Here is a 26,839-nt window from a genome sequence, read left to right as displayed (position 1 = left end):
TACAATACAATCGAATATACCTCCTGGCTGAAAGCGTTGCCTTTCTATGTATCTTTACACGCTCTTTTCTCCAGCGGCTTACGCAGAAACTACACAAAAAAATTTGCATTTTTCACACATAAAAATGTACGGGATAGCAAAAATTATCGATTGATTTTAGAAAATACTTCATAGAGCACATACAAACACCCGTTCATCGTTGAAATAAAATTTAAAAGACGCGCATGAATATATGCGTAACTTGTCGAATGGTTGAGAGCCGAGGTTTCAAGTGACGTTTTACGGACGAATAACGAGAATAACGACCCCACTGTAGTACTATCAAAGTACAGTTCGAATCAAAAAGAGAGCATTAATTACCTTATTCTGTGATTGTACGACTAAAACTCCCTTTGCGTCCACCCTGATTTTCTCAATCACACGCATTTTATTAATTAATAAAAAATTATTTCTTTTTTGGTTTTTTTTTTGTTTACTTTTATTTTCTAAAAAATTCTTCTTCCCTTCAGATTATTCAGGTGTTGTTAAAAATTTTATTTTAATCGTACAAAAATAAATCACAAATGCAGAATTTACGAAAGAAAGTTACATAATATGTAATTTAAGAATGTATGCGTGCGTTTGAATGTGAACACAACTTTGACACTTTATGTAGCAGCATACAAACGATTTCTTTCGCTATTAACTACATACATAAAGAGCTCATTCTTCCGATGTAATTTACATACTTCGTTAATTTTTACTGTTATGTTTTGTTTTTATTTCTTGGTTTACTTTTAATGCAGCAATAATTTCATTTATATAAGTATTAAATAAAAATATCTGTTATTATAACTATATGCTATTCATTTACAAGTATATATGTATATGTACGTATATGCAAATCTATATGTATACATGTACTTATATGTATGTGTAATTCAATGCGATTAAATTACATATTCTTATGTAGTGTCTAGAAAATAATAGTTTTTATTTAGTTTATGTTAATAAAATCTATGTTATAACAAAATATTGATTAAAAGTTAAAAATATAAATTTATATGCAGTATATAACAAATTTTGTTCGATATTTTCGGAGTGACGGTTAATGTTTCATTGTTTTTTCATACTTTGCTTGAAAATATTTTAGGTTTTCAGATGGATTAAAATAAATTGTGTACAATTCTATTGGGCGCAATATAAATTTACGCTTTATACAAGATTTCATCTTTCATTTCTAGAGGGTTTTTGTTTTTATACTAATTGATGATACGCATATACATACACATCTACGAGTAATAGTTGATTTCCAATATCACATCCGTATATAACAGAGGACATTCGACTGACTATGTGTTGGTTATCGTACAATTACAATGAGAAGGAAACCATCTTCTGACATTCTACAGTTAAGCATCCTTTCGTTTTCTTAGACATTTTGCTAACCAATAACCGCACACGTTATTCACACCTTTTCCATCCCAGCTGGTAGGCAATTTAGATTGTGTATTTATACATTTATAAATACATAGGGTTGTATATATTTACATATATGTATGTATATGCGAAAGTGTGCGTTCACATGTGATAAATGTGTGCATGATGAATGATGGAAAAATTAGCGTAATTGTATAAATATAGAAATTAGTTAAAATGCACTTACATATGTACATATTATAATACTCGAGCGTAGATGACAAATGAGATGAGAGTTAATGATTGAACGAAGCGTAAATAGATGAAAATATACAAGTTAAAGGCTAAATATATTGTACAGCTAAATAAAAATTTATTTATGGCTGAGAAAATGTTTTTTTTTGGTTTTAGTTTTTTTGTTTTTTTTTTTTTTGTTTTGGTTACACAGAATATTTATTGTAGAGATAAGAGATACTAAACGTTTACCAAAAACAGACGAAACAACACACATACAAACATGCCAAATGTTCTATATATGTATATAATTGCATATAATTTACATACTCAGATGTAGATGTAAAAATATTTGCAACATTTAGGGTGCGTTCGAGCTAAGTAATAATTGCAGCAGTACAGCTACCGTGTTGCATATTTGCTGATACTCTGCTGATGTGCAGACAAAAATTTAGTGTTGCCGATTATTTGCATAAATTGCGTGCAAAAAATGACAGCAGAACACGATGCTGTTGCAAGTGTTGCCAAAAATTCACGCAGAACGTGATACTTTGACAAATTTGCAACACTGCTGTCGTGATTGTCATCTCGAACGCACCCTTATTGCTAGTTCGCATTTGTGCATACGAGTATGCAATAAAATTAGTATTTATGTTCTGAAGCGATGTACAACACACATACATACAAATACCTATTCCACATGCTACATTTATATTTTTTTATCTTCAATTTCAGCATAATGATTTGTTAATTTACAATTAACTAAAGCCATTTGTCACTAAACCACAATATAGATAAATAGATTCAAATTTCAATCAATTGAAAGAAACATTACAAAGAAGCCCCAAAAAAAGTGTATAAAGCATTAGCTTAAAATAGTTATAGTTATGTTTATAGTATAATTTATATAATAATACAATGCGTGGTTACCAGTGGTTATCGGATACTATAACACTTTCCATCGTTTTATCAGCAGATGTTTTTGAATTTCAGTCCAACACATTTTGGGTACGAAGCCTTAGAGTACCGTAGTGATACTTTAACATGCATTAAAAATAATAAATGCAATTTAGGTAGGAAAACCTACTTGCATAATTCTCTCTTCCCTTCGCTCGTTTGCAATGTGTCTTAAATTTATAAATTTGCATTTCTTTAAAAGAATTCAATTAGTTTTATTTTCTTATTTTAGTGCTACTTGAAGTTAAACGCACTTTATAGTTGTTCTTAGTCTAAAATTTTAGTAAAAAATGAACGAATGTCAAGCACTGCCATTGAACGCTAAGAAAAGAAGTAGTGTTTTGTACAAAAAAAAATAGAATACAATAAATTTATAGTAAATGAAGCAAACCACTAAAAATTATGAAATGATTAATATACAAATAATTTTAATTTACTCTTTTTTTTAGTTGTGTTTTGGCTAACTCGACATCCGTTCATTTATCATAATAAGCAATATGAATTTTCGTGAATTTACATCAATCAGATGAAAATTTCAGTTCTCATATATTGCTGCCCTTGTCCGTCAGCATACCCTCATTTCTACTACTACTACTATCTATTGTTTAGGTTCCTTCAATGTTTTACAGAACTGCATAAATTAAAACTTATATTTATATACTACTACGATTATGTTTTCACAATCATACTAATACCACAATTATTGATCCAGTAAAACGTTTCTCAGCTTTTTTTGAAATAAATATTTGCATACATATTTCATGGTTTTTGATTTCAGTTGTGATTCTATTCTTTATATAACATATACCATATATTTTTTAAGTATGCTATATATCAACCATTCTTATGTGTTTTCGATTTATCTGTGAGGTTCAAATACATCTGGTAATAAAGTAACATTGTTAGTTCAAAACGATGTTTTACTTTACCAACATATTGCAGTTATAATTTTATATGTGTTCATTGGTTAAAATTATTTTATTATACATGAATTTTATTAATATTTATAATTATTAATAAGAATCTCAAAACATTTCAGCAATTCGCGTTTGTATTCTGTAATGTGCGAATAAAGTCAAGTAAAAACGCAAAGCTAGATCTAATTTTTTATATTTGTATATACTTAGTACAATATAATCTGAAAATAAATGCGAAATGCTAAAATGTTCTCAAATCCTTTTTTTTATCAAAGATCTTACTACTTTTTTTTGTTTTCTTTTTAGTTGTATGCATTTTCATACTTTTTTTGTATTAATAAAGAAAACTTTATCTTTACCTTTTTATATATTCTACTATTTCATTATTCATATTCATGTAGGTAGTCTCCATTGACGCACTATCCGTTACTTGGCCTCAGCATTTACGTTTGTACTAGACCGCGTATATCAGCAATATTGCTTGAATTTAAGCTCCCACCACCACCTCCTCCTACACTGTTGCTACCACTATCAATAAATAGTGTTGACGTGTCAATGCCGGACGTAGCATCTGGGGAATGCATCATGCCCATTTTGCTACACATAGCATCGGTATCAGCTAAGATATCATCATCATCAGGAAATTCTCCCAAGAAATCAATATCTGAGCCAATGGTCTGTTGTAGACTTTTTAGATGTTTATCAGCCAATTCAAGAGCTCGTTCAACTTCTTCGCGTTCTTCTTGATGTACTAAAAATATATATAAAAAAATATGTTTAACTTCAGAAAAGAGTTGTGTTCTTTAGGCCTGACAAGATTTCAGCCATAGAGAAAAGATTATGTTATATTGCAAAATACATTTTTTCAGGAGCTTTGCATTCGGCTTACTGTAGCTCTGTAAACTACTCCTTGTTATTCTTACTAGACGAAATGACCCCATTACATATTGACATGGTAAATACATCTTTCCGCAACATGCAGTCTAACGGACATAAGCCCCCGATAAATGAAGACATATATATGGTTATATACAGATATTAATTTCGCCGGAAATACGGGTCCATTCTGGTTACGTAGACCCGGCTTTTGAGGTACGCTTTCGATATATATTATTAAATATTTATACCCTGAACATGGTATTATACGTTTGCCAAGAAGTTTGTAAAAACCAGAAGGAAAAGGATAAAAAAAAAAATATATATATATTGTATATAAATGATCAGCGTGACGAACTGAGTCGATTTAGCCATTTTTCAGACGTCCTTTTCTACTGTAGCTGTTCATTTGTCGACACTGCCAATATATTGTATGTCAAAGTTTTTAAGCTGGCAAGATATCGTTCTGGAATTTGGCAGGGATTATTGTCCAAGAAAAATGTATTTATTTAAATGTAATACAATTTCCGAACAAATCTGATCCGATCGAACTTAATATAAACTTATAGCTGCATTACAAACTGAACGATTCGCTTCGGTTTAACTGAATATAACGTTTTTTCTTGTTTTTTATTGAAAGCTCATACTTGTGTGTAAAATGTGCAACAATAATAATGGAATGGCACAGTTATCGAGTATCGGCGGAAAAAGCTATGTGTTTATGCATAGATAGAAATGTGATGTGAAATGTGAAACAGACACATAAGCAGATTTCTTCTGCTACAATCCCCAAAAAAGAATGTAGTTCAAACTAAATGACGGCAACTCTTTTGAGCAGAGATTGTAGGTTTATTTAAAGACGTGAAGTGGGCACCTGTCTTTTAAGACGGAAAATCTTATACTTCTTTTAATGTTCCAATCTAAAGAAAAATTGACAACATGGATGTAAAAATCTTTGGAATTTCTTCAAATCTATAGAGTAATTTTAAAGTATTTTGTAAGAGCAAATAGTAAAATATCATTCATTCACTGAGCGGGTTAAAGCAAGAATTCGAATTACCGTTAAACGCCTGTCGGACAAAGTTTATTTTATTTTGACCGATATTCGAGCTTAACACACTTAATAATATTTTACTTAAATAACAAAGCGCTGAACAATGGATATATGAAATATTCATAGTTCTAGATACTGTAAATATCTAATATTATATCGATTATAAAAAGCAGAAAATTCAACAATATCTAAAAAAATTTATTTTAATAATTATTGATTTACCTGCTGTAAATAACTCGTTGAATGCGTCCTCTGGCAGGGCACTAAGGACATTTGCTAGGTCATGTTCCTCTAACAAGCGTGTATCTCCCAACGGTATGTCGTCTGCACAAAAATGTTGAACAAAAATTATTACTAACTACTTTCATAGAATTTCTGTACATTTTAACTCACCTGCATCATTGGGACCCACCATCAGCTCAGTCTCACTCAATCCGCCCAAACCGGTATCCTCAGAACTGGCATAGAGTGAGCTGTTCTCACAAACACTTAACAATTCTTGACGGAACAGCTCCTCTGTTGATGAGGGCAATGATGATGATGAGCCCAGCGCCGATGTGAAGTTAGAATCACAATTTGAACTCATGTAATTATAAGTGTTGTTCATGCTGCTGTTGCTATATGCAGTGAGACTATTGCTATTTTCATTATTATTGTTGTTATTACTGCTAACTGTAACAGAGAACTGTGCAACCAGTTGATTAATTTCATGTGGCTTCAAATTTTGAGCCATTACATTTTCGGTTCCACCAAGAGTTGCAGCGCTATCGCGGCTGCTTGTGCTGAAGTTAAGCATACGTTTTGGCACCGAACCCACCGTCAAAGTGCTGCTAACGATAGGCGCATTGTGGCCGCTGAGCGGTGCCAATGCAGGCATAGCTATTTGGGTTTGAGATTTAACACTTATGTTCGAAGAAATGTAATGCGGCTGGGAATTGGAGGATTGCGAGTTACTTGCAATCGATTCCAGTGAGGTGGTGCTGCCCTTTCGCTGCAACACTGCTGAAGTCAATTGCATTGGAGCTACTGCTACAGACACAACTGGTCCAGATGGTGATTCGTTAGTTCCTCTTTTACGCGAACGCTTTTGTGGTCGACCGACCGTATTGGACCCGGCTGTATTGGGGACTTTACGTTTTCGTGTGGTTGTCGCTTTTATATTGACGCATTTCTTGTTCTTGCCAACTGTAGCAGTGCTATCTAGGTTATGCTGCATATGTGTCTGTTGTTGTTGTCGCTGCTGCTGCTTATGCTGATGCTGAATTTGTTGTAGTTGTCGTAACAAATCACCGGCATCACAATCTAGAGAAGATTGAGTCATTGCTGTATCTACAGTAGCCGTGGTCAATTTGTGACTCCCAACTCGCTGTTGATCATGCACGACACGATTATAGGCATCACGCTTGCGCGCATGCTCTACACAAAGTGGCAGATCGTGCATTATATCAAATACGGGAATGCGGCATTGAGTGTTGTCGGCGAATTTCGCGGTACACGGCAAGAAGATATGCTGCGAGATGTTGTCCACAATGTGATCTTCACATTGCGCTGCAATTTCAAGAACGCCTTTACTGCAACCAACAGAGTTACAATTCTTTGGAGTGATTATGCTGAAAAGTGAAATGCAAATTAAAATTAGACAATTTGTTGTATTAAAATGACATTTGATTACAAAAAACAAATCCAACATATGTACACTTACTCATCTCCACCATGACGCGCGTACTTTCTCAACAAGCGATCCACACACATTAATCGACGTTTTGCTGCCTGCATCGGCAGTACTTGCAACGGTTGTGTGGAGAGGAGCTGCATCGCTTGACGCCGCAAAAGCATCTTTCGATGAGTAATTTGGGTCTCTCGATCACTTGTTCCCTGCAAAATTGCATCTAAACTGCCAACACCTTTACCAGCTGCAGCAGCAAATACATCAACACCTTCCACTAACTGTATATTGTGGGTAATAAACAACCAATGTTTTTGGATGCAGTAAGGTAGGACTACATCAGAGGCCAACAAAGTTGTATCTGCTTCAATTTCGGCACTAGACATTTTTACTACTGCCACAGCATGGCAAGTCCGTTTTTTTTGCGAATTGGTGTTGCATTCTAACAAATCAATACCACTTACCACCATTTGGTTATCATATGTTCGAAACAATGGTCCCAATTTGTGGCTGCGCTTCTTTGCATACTGTAACAAATGATTTTTGTTACTTGACAAAGCCGTTGCTGTTGCAGATGATTTTCGTTTGGACGAGTTTTTGGCAGCAGCCGCTGTAGCTTTGACTACAGCGATTACATTTTGTGTATCGATTACTTTTTGCGGACTCTTTCCTTCGCTGCCAGCATTTTTAATAACTTCTCCTAGCTTGAGCAGGGGTTGTACAAGTTGAGCAGGGGTTGTAGTTTCATATTTCTGTGGTTGTGCCGATGTTGGAGGTGATGGCTTTGAAATGGAAGACATATTTTGCTGCTGGTTATGTATAGTGGCAGGTGGTTGGAGATGAGGTGTGTTGTATATGTGGGCAGGTAGCCTCGAAGTATCTTCGCTCGGCGCAATTTGGGTCGGTCTGGTGTGCGTGAAAACAATGTCGCGTAATACATGTGGAAAAGGCTGTAAAGTTGACGGCGGCAGAGTTACAGTTTTAGCGGCCATGACAGCTGTAGATATTGATTTAGATTTTGTCTTAGTCGAGCTCGTTTTGTTTATTATTTCAATTGCTGAACCCCTTCTATTCACCGATGTGTTGTCAACACTGCTACTTCTGGGACATGCAGTATTACTTACAGCGTTCTCACGTATACCGCCACTGAGTTGTGTGTGAAGCATTTCACTCGTTTGCGGCTTGCGAAATATAACATTTACTGGAATCTCATTCAAATCGGGATCGGAATGTTGGGGTGGTGAAATCGCCTGAATTGCCTGCAATGGAGGCGGTGCAGAGGGCATAGCCATAGAAGACTTGTGCATTTGCTTTTGCGATTGTGGCTGTTGAACCACATGTGCTTGCAAGAGTGCCGCTGTCGGTTGAATAACAGTTTTGGCACCTATGCCACTTAACTGTTGCTGTCGCTGCTGTGGCAACAAGGAAGGTTGGTGATGCTTCAGTGCTATGTCCTGCTCTTGAATATTTTGTTGCATTTGAATATGTTTTGTAGGCTTACCGTTAAGAACATTGCCCCCAGAAATTGGTTTCTTTGGCTTTTTAATGCATTCTAATTTTTGCAAATGCTGTGCCAGTGTATTGTGATGGAATTTAGATGGTGGCAATGTCGTCGCTGATACTGTAATCAGAGGGCTAACCATAGCTGTAGCAGCAGTAAACGGTAATGTTACCGAGGTGGGTGTTGGAGGAACCGCAATAGGGGGAGAGGGCAACGAAGCGGGTGATGTCGGTGGGCTAACCACCGCCGACCCCGTGTCCAATAGCAATGGCGTTTGCCATAGAGACGGGGTGTGCTGAAACAATGGCGGTGGCGAAGAGGCTTGCTTCCGCTGTGCTTTATAATTTTGTTGTTGTCGCACAGCTTGCGTCTGCTGTTGCTGCTGCTGCGGTCGCACTATGCACACATTCAAAGCTTTCTTATGCTGCTGATGCTGCTTCTGAGATTGCGAATTTGTTGTCTTTACAGTTGAAAGTGAAACCGCTTTTGAAGCGGCCGCTGCTGAGGGCCCATTGTGGCCCGTTGCAGCAGCCAACGTCGATGCCGTCTGCGTTTTTGTATTATTGCCATTCAACGGTCCCAATGGTAGTTTCTGATTGAATTTTAATTTTGCGTTGGTTGTAACAATTGGTGTTTGTCGTTTGTTGGTGACTGGTGAGCTGATTGCTAACGCCGCCGGCGTTGGTGTTGCTATGGTTGGAACTGCTGCGCTTATGGCTGGTGTTGGGGATAAACTTTGTATTGGCGTTGGAGTAGTTGTTATTGCATTCGCGTCTATGTATACCTTGCTTCGCGATTTCTACACATATATCGAAAACATATTCAATTACCGATAAAATGCGATTCTAGAAAAAAAATAATATTGGGAGCAATAAGCACCTGAGCGTTAAATAAAATGGGTGGCGTGGTTGGCACTGTTTCTGTGAACACATACGGATCCTGATCTTCAGATAAAACTGATGTTGCTGCTGTTGTAATTAGTCGTGATACGTGCTGACATGACATGTCCAAAACGACGGAGTCCTTAATATAATTTTCCGTTTTGTAGTCTTCGGTCGAGAACAATCGCAGTTGTCTTTCCTACTATATTGTATGCGGATTATTCTTATTCGATAAATACCTCTGCTACGTATTGCAATTTAAGTATTTTGTGCAATGGTTCAAAAGTATATATACAAAAGTACATCTGCCTAAAATCAAATAGTAAAGAAACATTTTAGAAGCTTGATTAGATAATAATATCTTTTGATTTCAGTTCCAGTTTATGCATTACTTTAACTAACTATAATTTTGAACTTTTAATATGAAACACATACATAAACTATACATATAGGTCGTGCGCAGATCGGGAATATTTCAGTGTCAATCAGCGCACATATCGATATAAATAGTTCCGTTAAAAAAAAAATACGGTACTACTGTTTATTGTTGCATTTTGGAAATTTGTAAACACTTCCTTTCCAATAGTAAAAAAAACTTCTCTTAGAGCACAGTAAATTTTATCTGAAATGATATATATTTTTCTCTTTAGCAACGATTTTCTTGAGTCGCGAATTCAAAAATAATAGCACAGTCTGCGAATTCTACGCGAAGTTTCTTTAACACTTATTTAGAATATTTAGTGAATAGAGAATTGAACTTTTTAAAAAATTATTAAGGGTCATCACATATGCACGTAAAACTATTGGCCGTAAGCGTTAATATTGTGTCTAAGCTTATCTTACTAAATATATTTTAAATTGGAAGGCAATAAAATGTATTAACATTCCGTGGGGGCTGAAATCAAAAATAATGGTGTATGGCTTAAAATCGTCGAATCTCAATCCGATTGAGAATTACAGACTGAGGTTAAAAACATTAACCCATTTATAGCTATTAGTCGATTTTTCGACAAGTAACTTTGAAAAATCGCCGAGTCGAAAATGAACGATATATGTCCTGGCAATATTTGTACAAGTATATCATGTTGCGTCTGCCTATGCCTGACAAAAAATGGTTATCTCGCTAATTTATTAATTTTTTAAACTTTTACTGTATAATTAAAAGTCCTATTTATCCCACATTTTTTTCAAAAATTCAGATTTAAAAAAGTTAAAAAAAAACTTTTCGATATATTGTGATCTTTGTCGCATATTTTACGCAAAATGTCTTTTTCACCTGATTGGTTGTAGTATAAAATGATGACGAATGTGCAAAATGCACTGGTCGATAAATCGACCACCGGTCGATGTTTCTGGTTTGTTTCTGGTGAACTCCAATGTTCAAGATGAATGATGGCCACTAATACATTATAAATTCAACACAATTTTTTTTGTGGACGTTATTAATTACTGCGTACTTTCACGAACAAGTTAACGTAGAAGGTATCATAATCAAAGCCCACAAAACGGATAGTCGCCTTACAGTTCATATAGTTTTTCGTGATTATGGAGCAGAAAATGTAATAATCGATTGAAAACTTGTTTCCAAGTCATGCAATATTCGAGAACTTTCTTGCTAGATATTTCTACAATGGAATTATCCAGAGGCTTCCTAGATCATGAAAATAAAAAGGAACCCTTCCAGGCAGGCAGTTAGTCGGTTGTTGTCCAGGAGCCTGAACAGGTCTTCCAGTGTGATTCGCAGGTATGCCCCCCTGCTGCGCGGTAGTGATGATTTCCATTCTTGAGGAATTTTTTCTTTCGGGTTTTTTCTTTAAAACGCCATAACTGCCAAAGTACAGAGCCCAAAGTACACTGCAATCCGGACTATAACGGGATGCCTCTTGATGTCTTTAATCAAACATCTATACAGTGAAGCCCTTATTCTTCCGGTTAAGGAACATAACGAGCTCATCTCCAAGCAGTTTCTGCTGAGATGTTTTCGCAGAAACCACCCCTGTAGTCGTCTGCTTGAAGCAGAACCGCCTCTCATGAACATCAAGAGGCCCTCCTTAATTACATCGACGACATTGGACAGTACACCGACCAGACTTCGGACGCAACGAACTTAAGACATGCACTGACCGCCATTCACAGTGGAGTCAACAACACATTTCCGACTCCCTCCCAGTAAATGGCGTACTTGGAGTCAAACCACCACCCATCGCAGACGAAGAGCTCGAGTTGCAACGAGAATCTAGAGTGACCCTCGCGCAACTTCGTTCTGGATAGTGTAGCAGGCTAAACTCCTACTTATCCAGAATCGACCCCAACATACCAAATATATATCCTGCATGCAACGAGTCTCCACATAATACTAGCCATCTCTTTGCATGCCCAACGAACCCCACCCATCTAAAAATTGTCACAACAACAAAAACAACAACAGAGATTGAGGAGATACGGATACGGTCGACTTAGTGCTCTTGCCTCCAGAAAATACAGATGCAGTAAGCGGCTCGGAAAATATCGATGAAAGTGCGTTTCTGTCTAATGAAATAGCTGGCGACATTGAAATATCGTGCGCGCACAATGAAGGCAAGCCAAATGCATCAATCGATTGCGACGAGACTGAGGAACATTATGGGTGCGAAAATCACAAAATTGATGATAGTGATAAGTTCGCCAAAGTGACCCCGTGTAACATTTGTTTGAATGAGAAATTCATGCAATTTGGCATATTTTCACACAATCTATCTATCAAAGGAAAGCCCATTCGATTTGGTTTCAAAATAAAATATAATATTGATATGGCCATATAGCGTAAGAGCATACAATAATCGAATGGATGGCGTTAATCTCTTCGATAATGCCATGAACAATTATTGAATTCGTATTGAAGGCAATAAGTATTGGCCACTAATAACAAATGGAAAATGGTGAACGCTTAGAAAATTCATTGTGAGAAGGCAATGTCACGCACCACCAAAAGATCTATGACACAAAAAACAGAACCATTGGATCAATTACAGTTCCATATTTAGTTGCAGAATGGCAATACCGTCGATTTCGACTTCCGAGACGTTTATTCCACAGTCAACAGCTGTTCGAAAATGCAAATACACAGCTCTGGAGAGTGTTCGTAAAGACAAAGTTTGCCAAATTTTGCATTGACATTGAATTAGAGAAGCCTCGTCGTAGTCAAAATTGTCGCAAACATTCGTCTTAAAAATGCACCAAATGCGATGTAGTATTAAATGTTTTATGTTTCAGTCAATTCCACGAGATATGAAGTTGAGATATTAATTTTTCAATTACAATAAATTCTTTCAAAACTTACTTCTGATATGTATATTTTTTTCATTTTATATAAAATGTAATATCAAATTGAAACATCGAACAAAATAAATGATAAATACTAATAATTCATGATAAAATATAATATAATAGTTAATAAAAATTGACAAATATTTATAATCATTGATTTATCGATAGTTCATCAACTATATATGGCGCGTTTTTGATCGGAGGCACCGGTTGACCTGAAGTGATGCTGTGACCGCGCGCTCTAAGCCCTCTATCTCGAAAACGGTTCACCGTATGAAAAAAATTTTTAAACAAAATTTGTAGAGAATTTTGTATTCTACAATATTGATAATAAATACCAATAGCAAAAAACCCATAGGAAATGAGATATTTACAAAAAAAAGCGCAAAAGACCGATTTTTGTGACTTTTGACCTTGAAATTTAATAGTTGCGTACACCCTACCATATGTAGGTTTTGAGACAACTTTTAGGGTGTCAATATACAAGTATTTACAGACTTACAGACGTTCCCATTCCCACGACAATCGGGTCTACGTAACCGGAACGGAACCGGATTTTATTTGGCCAAAGACTTTCAAATTGGCAGAATTCTGTCGCTACAGAAACAACAACAACATGTTATACCCAACAGTAATGGTAATTGGTAAAGTACCAACCTCTATTAGAGGCTTTCTTTACAAAAACTAAAGGTAAGTGTGATATATTAATCAAATATCGCAACATTATGATTTTATTTTTTTTCCACACTATACATATGAGCATATACATACAATATACTGCGTTGACATGGGGACTCTTTTGACGCTCATTATCGACAAATTCTTCTTTGGTGTCGCTCTGTGCATTCACACGAGCAAAAAGAGTCCAGCAACTCAAATCGCGTTTTTCTGTCACTCCTTTTCATAAAATTTTCCTAAATGTTTGTGCGGTTCGGCTACGCGACACTTAGAGCGTGTTGCATAGTTCATTTATATGTTGGTATTGTGGTCTCACATTTTTCTTTTAAGGAATTACCATGAATGTGGTAGAACCATGTGCATAATACCCGCTCAATATTTTCAAAGAAATACTTAAGTCGGTAATTCCCTAATCCATCAGAATGTATTTAATACCCGCTACTAATATTTTCAAGGCCAAATTTATAACAGGAATTTCCTAATTATTAAAAGTATTAAAAATCCATAATTTGTTCTACTTATTATAAAATATTCTTAAAGTACTTATAATTCTTGTTTTAAATAAAATTATATTCGAACTAAATCCTTTAAAAGAAACAATATGGAAGCATCTTAATATTTTATGTAAATATAAAAAAGTAGTTACCATTTTTCTTAGAATTGATTTATGTATACTCGTATATTATTACATTTAATTCCGCAATATGTTATTAAAAATTTAAATTAAATAAATTTGAGAATCTTGATTTTCTCCTTATTCACAATTTTTTAAAATGTTTCTGTTATTCTATGCCTACATATTTGCTTATCACATACAAAAAATAGATAACGGAATTCAAATTTCTCAACGAATGGTATATATTCATTTGAAACCGAGCGCTCTTGCAACCATGACAAGAATTTGAAGCGAGCTATTACGAACAACACAAAGCATGTCACCCGAGCACGAGTGGCACGGTCCCTTCGTCTTTCCTCGTCGTCACCTCGCCCACAATCAACCGATTTGGGTCACAAAAGAGTCGATGTGTGAACTGGCACATACATAGCTTATAGCCGTCTTCGATTCGCTAAGCGTTAGAGGGAGGCTAATCGAACAAACTATACGAGATGTTAAGACAAGTAGGCAACACTTGCCGCGGAATCCTGTGATTGTGTTGCGATTGTTTCTTTGGTGGAGAAATTGTTCGTTTCTTGTCAAAAAATGTTTTAGTACGCCTTTAGGTTTGTTTTCTAGAAATAATTATAATTTATTTTAAGTTTTAATAGCCCTAATTTGTCATTTGAGCCATTCACAATAGTAAAACTGATCTAAAATATGCAAAACAAAACTTGGTAGCATTGAAGATAGCGGTTATACCACTTTAATGAACCCTCTAATATGAATACAACTCGATAACTTTGTCGTTGCTTTTAGAGCAGCGCGCAAAGATAGCGAGCAGAGAAATGGCGAGTCGAAGACAACCCATATAAAGTTGATTTCAATACCGGGTTCATATTCTCATAGGTTTCCATTTATGTATGTATTTATATACTCATATGTACATATGTACATATGCACATATGCATACAATTGTGGCAAAAAAAGTATCAACTTAAATTTTATTGTTGTTGTTGCACACACTTGTGCTGTTCTTGCCTATCGGCTACACTTACAATTGTTTCTGCATTTATGACAAATATATGAATACAAACAATGAAAATAATATTGAATCTACTCGAATAAAAGCAGACACTGCCCATGCAAGTCTGCTCTACTCAACAGATACCGTCACTATCGCAATAGAACGCACACACAGTATGTTATATTAGAAAACACGAACATAAACCGAAATTCCGACAGAAAAAAAATAAAATCGAAGAGTCATAATAACAAAGCGAAACGTAAACAACGGCAGCAACGAGTGCACAGCACAGAAAACTGCAGAATGAACGCTCAAAGCTGAGCCGAGCGCAAAGCTTCGATCAGCTCAGATCGGTTTTAGGTACCGCTGAGTGGATGCGAGATACAGCGCTGTATTCCACGCGCACTTTACTATTATACTGTTCTGTCCGAATTTGGTTCGAATATAATTTTATTTAAACCATAAAATTTAATTAATTAATGTAAAAAGAAAGAAAATAAGGCGTAAAAAATATACGGGTATTTAATACTTCCCGGTAGATTAGGAAATTCCCGTCATAAATTTGGCCTTCAAAATATTAACATCGATAATTTAAAAATTCTGATGGATAAGGGAATTCCCGTCACAAGTTTTCTCTTGAAAATATTAATAGCGGATATTTTAAATATTGTTATATTACATTCATAGTAATTTCTTGTAAGCAAAATATGAGACCACGATACCAACATACAAATGAACTATGCAACACTCGAGTCGGCGCCGAAAAACGCTTCAAAAATGTTTTCTCGCATTGACCAGCTCCGGCTCCCACTCTGCGCTGCCTGTGCGATTGCATATGAAAATGTACGCGCACAATTTTGAAGCTGATTTCTCGCATTCGTTGTTTTTGAGCTCGGCATCCACTCTGCAGGCACCCTTAGGCACGGTATATACATAGACACATATGTATATATACATACATATTTGAATGACTAAACAATGGGAACAAATGCGAACATCAATATACTAACGCCACTCGTCGTATAGTTCCAAAACAACAAGCATATCATCTCCCCTCCTACTTGTAGTTAAACACCACCGTATCTACTTCTCTAGATGTGAATTAAAACCTTACGCGTTAACAGTGAAAACAATTATTTTCTAGCTTCCATAAAATATATTGAATAAGATCAAATTCTTAGCGATTAAATAGTTACATATTTTAGTGAAGTAACTTTGTTGGTATCATCGACTTATGTAAAAAGACTATATTACGTTATATTTTTTAAATTTATTGTTAAAATTACTACATTTTTCGATTCAAACAGTTCAACAGTTATTGCTATAACAGTTATCTATAGCAGGGGTGCCCGCGCAATAGCTCACTTGGCTCCGAAAACATCAACAAAAAACAACATATTTTATCGTCACTTATTCACTGCTAGCTGACATTGCCAGGCATTAACCAAGCTATAGAAAACATTGCTTTATGGTTAGTTCGGTAAAAATATAGTTTTGAGTCGACGTATTTTCGGACCTTCTGAGAATGTAATTTTTGGTCCCCCTAATCTATAGGAAAGAAAAGTTTACAAATTTGTAGTAAAGTATTCAATATCAGGTGAAGTGGACAATAAGAGATATTGTCTATTATAATACTCCGGACATTTCTCAGTGATTTACAGTTGCGTATATATTTTCTGTGTATATTTAGTATTGTTGCCGTATTCTCATTTCTACGACTTCATCATTTGTTTCTAACTTTTGCGATAACAATGCAGTACCTACGCTCACTTCAGACGCTATATACACAAAGAAATATTTGTAATGCAATAAAAGTTCGATAAGTTAACTGGTAGTTCGACATAACTGCTACGCACTTATATAGGACATACATACATATATACATGGAGATTTACATAAGTGTATTAAGGTATTTATAAACCGTATGTTTGCACATTTAAAGGTGTTACGTTGATACAACGTGACCAGTTGATACTAGACTCAAATCCTCTTTGTAATCAAATTGGAAATTTCGTCTAGATGTATATTAACAATTTTGTGCATGAGAAAATATCCATATGTATGTTTATATAGCAAATATACTAAAATTTACATATGAATTTTCTAAATACAAAATACTATTTTATAAACATGTATATACATACATACATGCCTCTGCTAATGGTAGGCACCTTGCCGTGGTGAAAAGGCTTAAGTCGCAAGACATTCTCCGCATCTCCCAACCGGGGTGGGTAGTGCTGCCCAGCACCTCTCACACGGGTTGTCAGATGCCGCATGCGTGCGGCAACCAAGAGCTGCCACCTCCTAAACCAGTGTTATGCGACTCCCCGTGCCCATTGGATCATGGGGCTCTGGCGCGGCGGACTTTTGTGTTCCCCTTATTGCACGTCGAGCCAAGCGTCGTAAGAAAAAGATGACTCACAAAACAACCACAACGATAAGACAACAACATACGCTATAATACGAACAACGGCTAAACGCAAGTTGGCTCTTGCGCCAGAGGAGCGAGCGCTATTCGAGGAGCATGCCAGGGACGAGGATGACGACATGCCCTCGTTCAGCGGCGCTCAGCACGCGAAATACATTACGGCCGTAGCTGACTAAACGAACTCCACCAAGACTCCCTCGGGCAGGATGAGCTGCTCGGATTCGGATGAATCGCAACGAGCAACTACCGGAGGGGCTCGCCAAAGAAAAAGGAAGAGTGGAAGCAGACTTCCCTCTCTACCACCAACTTGGTGTCCCGACGGACAAGACGACCCCAGAATAAACGGCATGAGCGGTAGAAGCCGAAAAGCTCGCGCGTAACAGGGTGAGAGGCAACAGTGCCTCCCCTGCCTCGGATAAGCGGAAGGGAGGCAATACCGCCAAGATCTGCTCTTGGAGGAGGTATTCAGGGGGTCTGGATACACAGCTTTCTTCCATGGAGTATACTTCAAAGGTGGCATGCTGCAGTTGGACTGCAAGGATAGGTCTGCTAGCTGGCTGAGGGAGATCGCTCTCAAGCTGGTAGGCTGGAATGGCCCAGTCCTCTGCGCAAAGAAGGGAGACGACATTCCGCCAATCCAGGTGCGCAGGCAATCCTTATTACTTCGGCCAGGCGAGTGGTAAACAGCAAGGTCGAGGATTCCGGGTGCAGGCTCAACCTCTGCATAGACGACAAATCGCAAACATTCGTCCAGAAGAAGAGTTTCCGCCTGAACTATAGGTTCAGCTCGGAAGTTATGAAGTCATATAAGCCTAAGACGACTACCGAAAACGGAGCAGGGGAAAAGATGCTGGTGGATGAGGATGCTACTTAACCCGGCGCTAGTACGTCGAAACAGGCGGCAACTGCTGAGACCATGGGAATAGTCACTATCGAGAAGACAGACGCACAAGCGGGGTGCTACCCTCCACGCAAGCGCTTCTGGAGGGACTCACGGACCTAGAGTATGGCAACGCTGAGGGCGGTGAGGATGAGGACCAGTTCCTTATGGAACCGATCCTGTAGTGGAGCCACACACGGAAGTTGCCCAGGTGAACCTGAACCACGCGGCGTCGGCCTCGGCTGTCATCGCGAGCAGGTTTACATCGGATGGCCTGGGCATACTGTTGATCTAGAAGTCATATGTCTACAAAGGATAGGTCATAATCCTCAAAACGGACAAGGTAATCTAGGATCTCTCTAGTGAGTGAAATAGAACCTGCGAAGTAATTAGGAATGATATTGAGTTCTTTTGTATTTCAGATTTCCTAACACGCCCTGTACAAGCAAAGAACAACGAAAGAGCGGACTTCGTCCTAGCAGCGGCCTACTTTCCAGGGGAGACACCGACAGCACCCCCAAAGACCGTCTGTAACCTGGTGCAGTACTGCAGGAGCAACAAGTTGCACCTCGTCCTAGGATGGACTACAACACACGGGGTGAGTCTCTCATCGAATTTATAGTCAGTAAGAACTTAAGCATTGCAACTGTGGGGTGCGAACCAACCTTCGTAACTAGTGTCAGAATGGAGGCGCTGGACATCACTCTTGGTACCGAACTTATCTCGCAACAGAGAGTGGCATCAGAACCCTCCATGTCATTTTTCCGTATCATAAGATTCGCACTAGGGGTAGAGGTCCCTCCCAGGCGTATGCCTAGAAACACGGATACGCTTGAAAACAATGTCAGTAGGGAGGGCAGCTAAACAGCAGTGCAACGGCTTCTGGACTGGAGAGCAGATTGTCTGCGCTAAATCAATCCATTATAGAGGCATATCACAGCTGCCGTCCCCTGCAGACGACCACCAAGAACAGCTGTGGTTCTGCTACCTACAACAAGAAGATAAGGAAGAAGGTAATCAAACAGACAGCTAAACAGACTCTGCTTCAAATGACAGCAAAAGGGTTTGGCAGACGGAATGTAATCTCGCCCCAGCATATGAAGGCTTTAAGTGATGAAATGCTGCTGGCTCTTCTCCCAAGAGACAGCATTACCAATGTAGTAAGCTTCACTAAGAAGTTCAAAATTACCCTTGGCAGTAAGGGAATAATTCCACGCTAGACCTACTGCTAAGGGAAAGCACTATCAAGTGGTACACCGACGGCTCGAAAACGTCGAGCATCTTCCAAGAACTTTGCATAGCGGTTGGTCCACATACCATATAGGAGCTGCTCCGTAATGAGGAAAGAGTAGGCAGGGAGAGACAGTATATTGGAGTTCATCAATGTGCTGGTGCTAAGTGAGTCGTTGTGACTATTGTATATTTATAATCAATTAACTGGCTAGTCGGTCATGTGGTCCACACTAGTGCCAAGTAGTTCAACTTACATTTCATATGTGTACATAAATAACTATGTATGAAAACCTACATACATACATATGCATGTATGTATGTTAACAACTGCATTTGCTGAATTCTTTGTGAATTTGTATGTTCGTAGGAATACTGAGTAGAGTCTACCTAAGTATTTTAAGACAACGTCAAGTTTTGAACAATAAGAGTCCTGAAAGCTTAAAAAACAAAAAAAGCAATATAATAGAATAGTATAAAATGTATAATTGTTTAAAAAATTCGAAATGAACAAAACAAAGCAACCGATTAAAAAAGTAAGTAAAAACAAAAATAGCAGAGTAAAACACATTAAAGTGTTGTTCAACTCAAGTTTTCACAGACTGGCAGAAAATCCGTTTAGTTGGTAATACAAACATACAAGGTGCGTTCCAAAGTAAACAGTAAAAAAGTAACAAAGTAAACTCTAGTGGCGCCATCTATATGTCGAGTCCTAGTCCGTTAGAATCTACTATCCTTTATCGACTTCCAGTAAAAATTTCATGACATTTCATCTATTGGAAAGGAAGTGGTTGCGTTTTAAGTGTCAGTAAGTTCTTGCCATCGGTGCGAAAATGAGCTTCGAACAAAGAGTCAACATTAAATTTTGTTTTAAAATTGGTAAAACTTTTACCGAAACGTTTCAATTGATGAAACAAGTTTATGGTATACGAGCGGTTTCAACGTTTTCAAAGTGGTCGTGAGGACATAAATGAAAAATGAGCCGACACCCAAAAAAAAAACGCGCCTGGAGAAGTCAAAAGTGAAGACAATGATGATTTGTTTTTATGATTCCAAGGGTATTGTCCACAAAGAATTTGTTCCACCCGGCCAAAACGTTAATACGGTATTCTACCTTGGAGTTTTGAAGCGTTTGGTGCGCCGTATTCGACGTGTTCGGCCCGAATATCGCGAAGATGGAAGTTGGCGTTTGTTGCACGATAATGCGCCGTCTCATCGATCGACGCTTGTGGCCGATTATTTGACCAAAAATCACATTTTAACAATTATCCACTTCCTGTATTCACCTGATATGGCACCGTGCGACTATCTTTTCGGAAAAATGCATTTGCCGATGAAAGGAAAGCGTTGTTCAGACGTGGAGGCCATTCAAAAGGCTTGCACCTGCATACTGGCGGCCATACCGTGCAACGAGGTAAAACACTCGTTCGACATGCTTTTGGACCGTGCAAAAAGCTGTATTAAAGCAGAAAGAGACTATTTTGAATAAAATTAATTGATTTTGCCGATAAAACCATTTGTTCTGTCTTGTTTTTAAAGTCCTGTTTACTTTGGAACGCACCTTGTATGTATGTACTTTCACATGCATTCACACATACGGCTGTTTTCAAAATACTAATGGTGGGCAAATTAAAAGCAACTATTTGTAATCTTGCTTTGTAATTGTTAATACGAATTACCGCTTTTAATTAGACTCTCGGTAGAATTCTGCCGCTACAACAACAACAACAACCGCTTTTAAAAAACTAAAACTGAAGAATAAAACAAGCCCAATAAGGAATTGGAACAATAGTGAAAATTTACAATATAATAGTAACTACTTTATATGAGTGAACGAACACTGAATACAGCACAAAATATACTAGTAAAACAGTGATACTTGAACAATAAACAGGATATCGCCGGTTTCCCAATGGAATATGGATTTTAGGTCAAACGAATTGAAATCATTCCTTGGTCAACGTCAGGGTTGGGAAGGTTTGAATTAAAACACTTTGGTTTAAGTGTTAAATTTTTACTTTTTAGTCCCGATGTTGGGATTAAACTTTTTTTTAATCCGGTATTTAAATTTAAAATTTTTTTTGTCCAGCGTATTTGGGATTTCAAATTAAAAAAATTAAATCACGTTTATTTAGTAATTTTTTAATGCATTATTTGCAACCCTGGACAGCATAGTCTCCTAACTTTATAAAAAACTACTTGTACTTAAGCTTGTACTTGTCTAATGTCATTTCCGTTTCCGGTTTTACTACCAAATATTGAAACCTCCAAAATGTGTAATATGTATATACTTAGTTTAACATTTCCTTTTTTTATATTAACGTTCTAAAATATATTTGAAATTTAACAAATTTTTAAATTTTATATTGATTTTCTTAAACAAGGATGACATTGACTGGAGCACTACCATTATTGTGAACAGAGCTGTATACATTTTAAATGTCAACATAATAACGTTAATTATTTATGTACATACATATTCGTCTTACAATTAAGAATTTATGCTCGATATAAATTTACAGGTTGGGATTTAGAATAGCATCCCCCGGGATTAAAATGGGTATGAACGGATAGAGAATGTTCTCTAGTTGCCGCTGACATATGGTTTTCTAGATATTTGCATTTAAAATTAAAAAATGTATATATTTAAAGTTTGATTTATAATGAATTAAAAAGAAGTTCTGCGCGAAAGAACTGAGCACACCCCGGTGTTGGACCGACAAGGTTTTTTTTTTGAAGCGTACTTGTACAAAGGAATTCCAACCTAAAAACTATAATGTGTTATTTATTTCCTGCTATTCGAATATTATCTGTTTTCTTTATTCCTTTTGGTTCCTTTATAAATATGTAGATAAGGTAACACTGATTATCTGTTTGAATGCGACCTTTTTGATTAAAAAAAAGAGAACAAAAAATATATTTTTGCACTTTTTCATATTAAGTAAATGTGTGGAAACTAATTAGTGAAGTGTTAGTGGATTTAAAAATTTAAAAATTAATGAAAAATTATTATAAATCGAAGAAATATGCACTTTAAATAGTTGAAGTTTTGAACTTTTAATGCAAATATCTCATAAGCCATTATTCAGCGGTAAGTATATACCCATTTTAACCCCGAATTCGGGGGATGCTATTCTAAAATTTACCCCAAATGTAACATTTAGAAAACTACAACTTTATCTCTAATCAAATATGGCAGGTAGAGGGTCGGCTTTAGTTTAGCTTCCCACGATTTCAGGGTTAAGAGGGCTATGGTTGGATAGAGGAGATTCTCCAGATCACGAATATACATAATTATTGCCGCCGAAAACTTTTCGACCCATTTGTTATTGTTCATATTACGAAAATTGTGTAAAAATAAAATTCTTATTTAAAGCAAATACTTAAATATTTAAGATAACATAAATATGTAGAAACATTGTAGTGAAGTGTTAGTGTGTAATAAGTGCATAATATAAAAGAAAAGATAACCATAAATCCAGAAATTGTGAAATGAAATTTGTGAAAATTTCAACTTAAAATGTAAATATCTCGAAAACTATAAAATCCGGCGGCCATCATTATATATATTCGTGATCTGGAGAATCTCCTCTATCCAACCATACCCCTCTTAACCCTGAAATCGTGGGATGCTAAACTAAAGTTTTCCCCAGGTAGATACAAAACTTCTTTTTTTTATACATTGAAATACATTTTTGGTAAATGTATAGTTTAGGTCCCCCACATAAGAAGGCCTCAAAAAAATTTTTTTTTTAAATCGTCCTATTTTTATGCGTAGATTACAAATCCGTGAGCGGAAAGTGAATTTTTTCAATAATTTATGTATATTTTTCAATATTTATTTACACACTTTGCACATATCACATATTCAAGTCACTTAGTTGTTGTTGTTGTAGGGGCAAAATTCTGTAGAATTCAGAGCACTTAGCAGTAATTACCAGTTCAGTGTGTTAAACATTTTCTTATGAAAAAAATATACTGAAGAAATGTAAGTCAAAATTTCTTTTGTGCCGCGATTTGATGGTATGAACGAATATCGGAGATCGTCGAACTTCTTACCGCACTGGCGGCCTTCGGCCGCGCTTCAAAACAATAACCCTGGTCAGTCAAAAACCGGGGTGTTCATAATTCAATCGCGTCAAACTCCATTCTGCACAAACAGCAGCGAAAAGGAGTTTAACGCGATTGAAAAAAATAGAAATATTGAAAAAATTTACTTTCCGCTCACGGATTTGTAATCTAAGCGTAAAAATAAGAATATTTAAAAAAAAAAATTTTCAATTTTGAGGCCTCCTTAGTTGGGGGACCTAAACTATACATTTACCACATTTTTTGTCCTTTTCAATTATTTTCGATACCACAATAACAGATAGTTCCATATGTACTTACTCGTACATACATACTTATATACGCTTTTAAAAACTTGATTTCTTTCATTGGCGCGGTCAATAGCATGTGAGATGTAGCGATTGAGAAGACAAATGAAATTGTTCTCTTGATAGCAATTCACTATTCTCTTTAGAGAAACTATGAAATTGTCGAAACAATTGTACACAAACCAAAAGTATTTACTTCAAACTTTTTTATTATATTATTAATATTTTATATATTTATTTTTGTACGTGTTCGGGCATATTATTATTTTTTTTTACCGAAAAATCATTTCTTAGCCATTAACGTACATTGATGTCGAAAACGAATCAAAAGCATAAAAACGGTAGCAAAGCTGCTCATCAAATGAAAACCGTTAAAAAAAACTTAACATATTGGTCTGTAAAACTTGTGTGTGCACATTTTAACGAACGTTCACATTTCCTGCTCTATAACTGATTGGCATTCATCATCCGTAGCGACGGCACACAAAGTTCCAACGCGGTCATTATCGTATGTATGATCATCACCTGTTTTCTACTGTTTATATTTTCTAATTATTATTGTTAGGTATTTTCTAGTTGTTGCAGTAACAAGCTGTGGCGTCGCCCTTTTTGTTTTATTCTCCCAGGGTATAACGATTGGTAGTATGTCGGATTCACTCCAGTCTATTATTAATGATTACTTTTCTCTTGAAATTTAATTTTCATTCTAGCATATTATCTTTTCGTTATATTATACAACTTTTCACTTTGCTTTTTAATATCAAAAGTTGAAATTCACCTCAAATTTTGTATTAATAGCTTCTTTATTCGATATACAAATGTACATATTTAACTGCACAATACTAATAACCAAGAACCGCACTACTAAACCGAAGAGGAAACGTCAAATTGCACGATGCGCACTCAGTACACTGTTTATTCGTTGTTGCTGCCGCAGTCATTGACGACAGGCACATTTGTTTTTGTTTTGTTCTTTATACCTGCAGAAAGCATTCGCGCGGGCAAAACTACAGATGCCCTCTTTTCACACATACAAAACGGCTGAATATAGAGAGCGCCAAACTGAAAAGACCCTCCCAAACAGTCTAAATGAAACAGTGTTGCATTTTGTAGTATACAGCGATTAAATACTACATCATAACGTGCATTTTTAGGTAAATTGTACAGAAAATTACTGACGCACAACATTATATGGTCTTCTTTCTGGTCAGTGACTTCTATAACCAAACTTTATAAATAAAATGATATTTTAGATGGCAAACAATATGTAACATAGTGTATTAATAATCTATAATACTCTTTGTATTCATAATACTGCGCTTTTTGCTTGTATATATGTATAAATTTAGTTTCCAAATATCAAAATGCTTTGGTAAAATAAAATAAAAAAAACTAAATGATTGAACTGTCATTGAAAGTTTCAGGTCAAATGACGTTTGGTCGCTGACTAATGAAAAAGGGGAAACTCCTATGGTTTCCCTCCAGTTGCACACCCTGCGCATATACATTCACAGATCAAAAAATATATGTACATATTCCTTATACTATGCAATCACATTTCCTCTCATATTGCCGGTTAACAAAACGGTGCAACGTTATGATTAAAAAAAAAAAAACTGCGTTAGGATGGTAAGAGATATGCAATTATATACGTATTTATAGCGAGTAAAAAAAAAAACAAATACGGTCAGCACCAAACCAGACTTAAATGAATCACATAGATAAGAGTTCTGCGTTAGGATGGTAAGAGATATGCAATTATATACGTATTTATAGCGAGTAAAAAAAAAACAAATCCGCTCAGCACCAAAACCAGACATAAATGAATCACGTAGATAAGAGTTCTCGCTAAATCACATCCTGTTTATCAGCGTCCCCCACCCAATTGACTCAACTTCAAAATAAAAATAAACAACTATTTACAATACAAATGCATCAGCATAATATTTTGCTACCCTTCCTCATCCTCTCTTTTCATCCACACTTTCTCCTCCAAGTGAATATAATTCCTTTTCTCAATGAATGCGCTACCGATATTTGCCCGCAATAAGAGTGAACCAAATAACTCCTTGCTGAATTCAGTAAGATTTACTAGCGCCCTTGGATTGTGAAACATCCATACAACCTACATATATAAACATTCTCTAACCACGTCGCAATAAGTTCAAATCTCGACCACAACGTACGTTTATCATACTTTTCAAGCGCCTATTATAAGCATATGTACATTGTTAATCTTCATACAAACTGTTCTGTTCAGCAAATTTATTTTCTGCGCTCATTTCAGAGTACTTTTTGCTTACCCGATACATACAAAGCATGTCACACCTTGCCCCTTACCCCTCCCTCAATGCAAACACTTAACCAAACAATGGCACAGCAGTCTAAATGTATCCAAACAACAAACATATATACACTTTGTGCTCGTATCTGCTCGCTCAGCATACGAATAAAGTGAACATCGGCCAATTACGCCAACAGCAGCAGTCGACCTGGGAATTTTTTTATGTACTTGGGTTTTTTTTCTTTCTCGTTTTCACTTTGTACTTTGTATTTTAATGCTTATATCCTAATATCAGTACAAAATTTCACATTTAAACAAGTTTGGATTAGCTAAAATTTAAAGAAGCTGCTCTAATCATCACCTTTATGTATTTTTAGCAATAGGTATAATATTAATTGTATTTTTCAACGATTAACTTTTCTTGTACGAACAGCAGTTGAGAGATGACAACACGCAACTAAAATGGCGGACGTTTCTCCATTCGGTGTTCATCCGTTTTCATTTGTATTAACTTTGACGTAGTTACATTGCATATGTGAATGTGGCTGCTT

At 36.3% G+C, this 26,839-nt stretch overlaps 1 protein-coding gene and 1 long non-coding RNA gene across 4 annotated transcripts; one reads left to right on the top strand and one right to left on the bottom strand.

The window, feature by feature from the left end:
* Positions 1-510: 510 nt before the first annotated feature.
* Positions 511-26,735, bottom strand: l(3)L1231 (lethal (3) L1231). Of its 3 annotated transcripts, none has more exons than XM_036378417.2 (6): positions 26,650-26,735; positions 9,483-9,793; positions 7,139-9,402; positions 5,830-7,046; positions 5,659-5,760; positions 511-4,257 (listed from the first exon to the last, which is right to left on the bottom strand). In XM_036378417.2, exons 2-6 carry the CDS (start codon positions 9,606-9,608, stop codon positions 3,950-3,952), a joined length of 4,017 nt encoding a protein of 1,338 aa, XP_036234310.2. In that variant the 5' UTR covers positions 9,609-9,793; positions 26,650-26,735; the 3' UTR covers positions 511-3,949. The 3 variants fall into 3 exon arrangements, with proteins under 3 accessions (XP_036234310.2, XP_036234313.2, XP_036234311.2); XM_036378420.2 differs by lacking the exon at positions 26,650-26,735 and adding an exon at positions 24,783-24,968; XM_036378418.2 differs by lacking the exon at positions 26,650-26,735 and adding an exon at positions 24,018-24,185.
* LOC138855711 (uncharacterized) lies at positions 17,120-20,181 on the top strand. Its single transcript, XR_011394785.1, has 2 exons — positions 17,120-18,741; positions 18,821-20,181. It is a non-coding gene; the product is annotated as an uncharacterized lncRNA (long non-coding RNA).
* Positions 26,736-26,839: the final 104 nt, after the last annotated feature.

Source organism: Bactrocera oleae, chromosome 2 (assembly GCF_042242935.1).
Source record: "Bactrocera oleae isolate idBacOlea1 chromosome 2, idBacOlea1, whole genome shotgun sequence".
NCBI lineage: Eukaryota > Metazoa > Arthropoda > Insecta > Diptera > Tephritidae > Bactrocera > Bactrocera oleae.
This window is presented reverse-complemented; position numbering and strand designations above follow the sequence as displayed.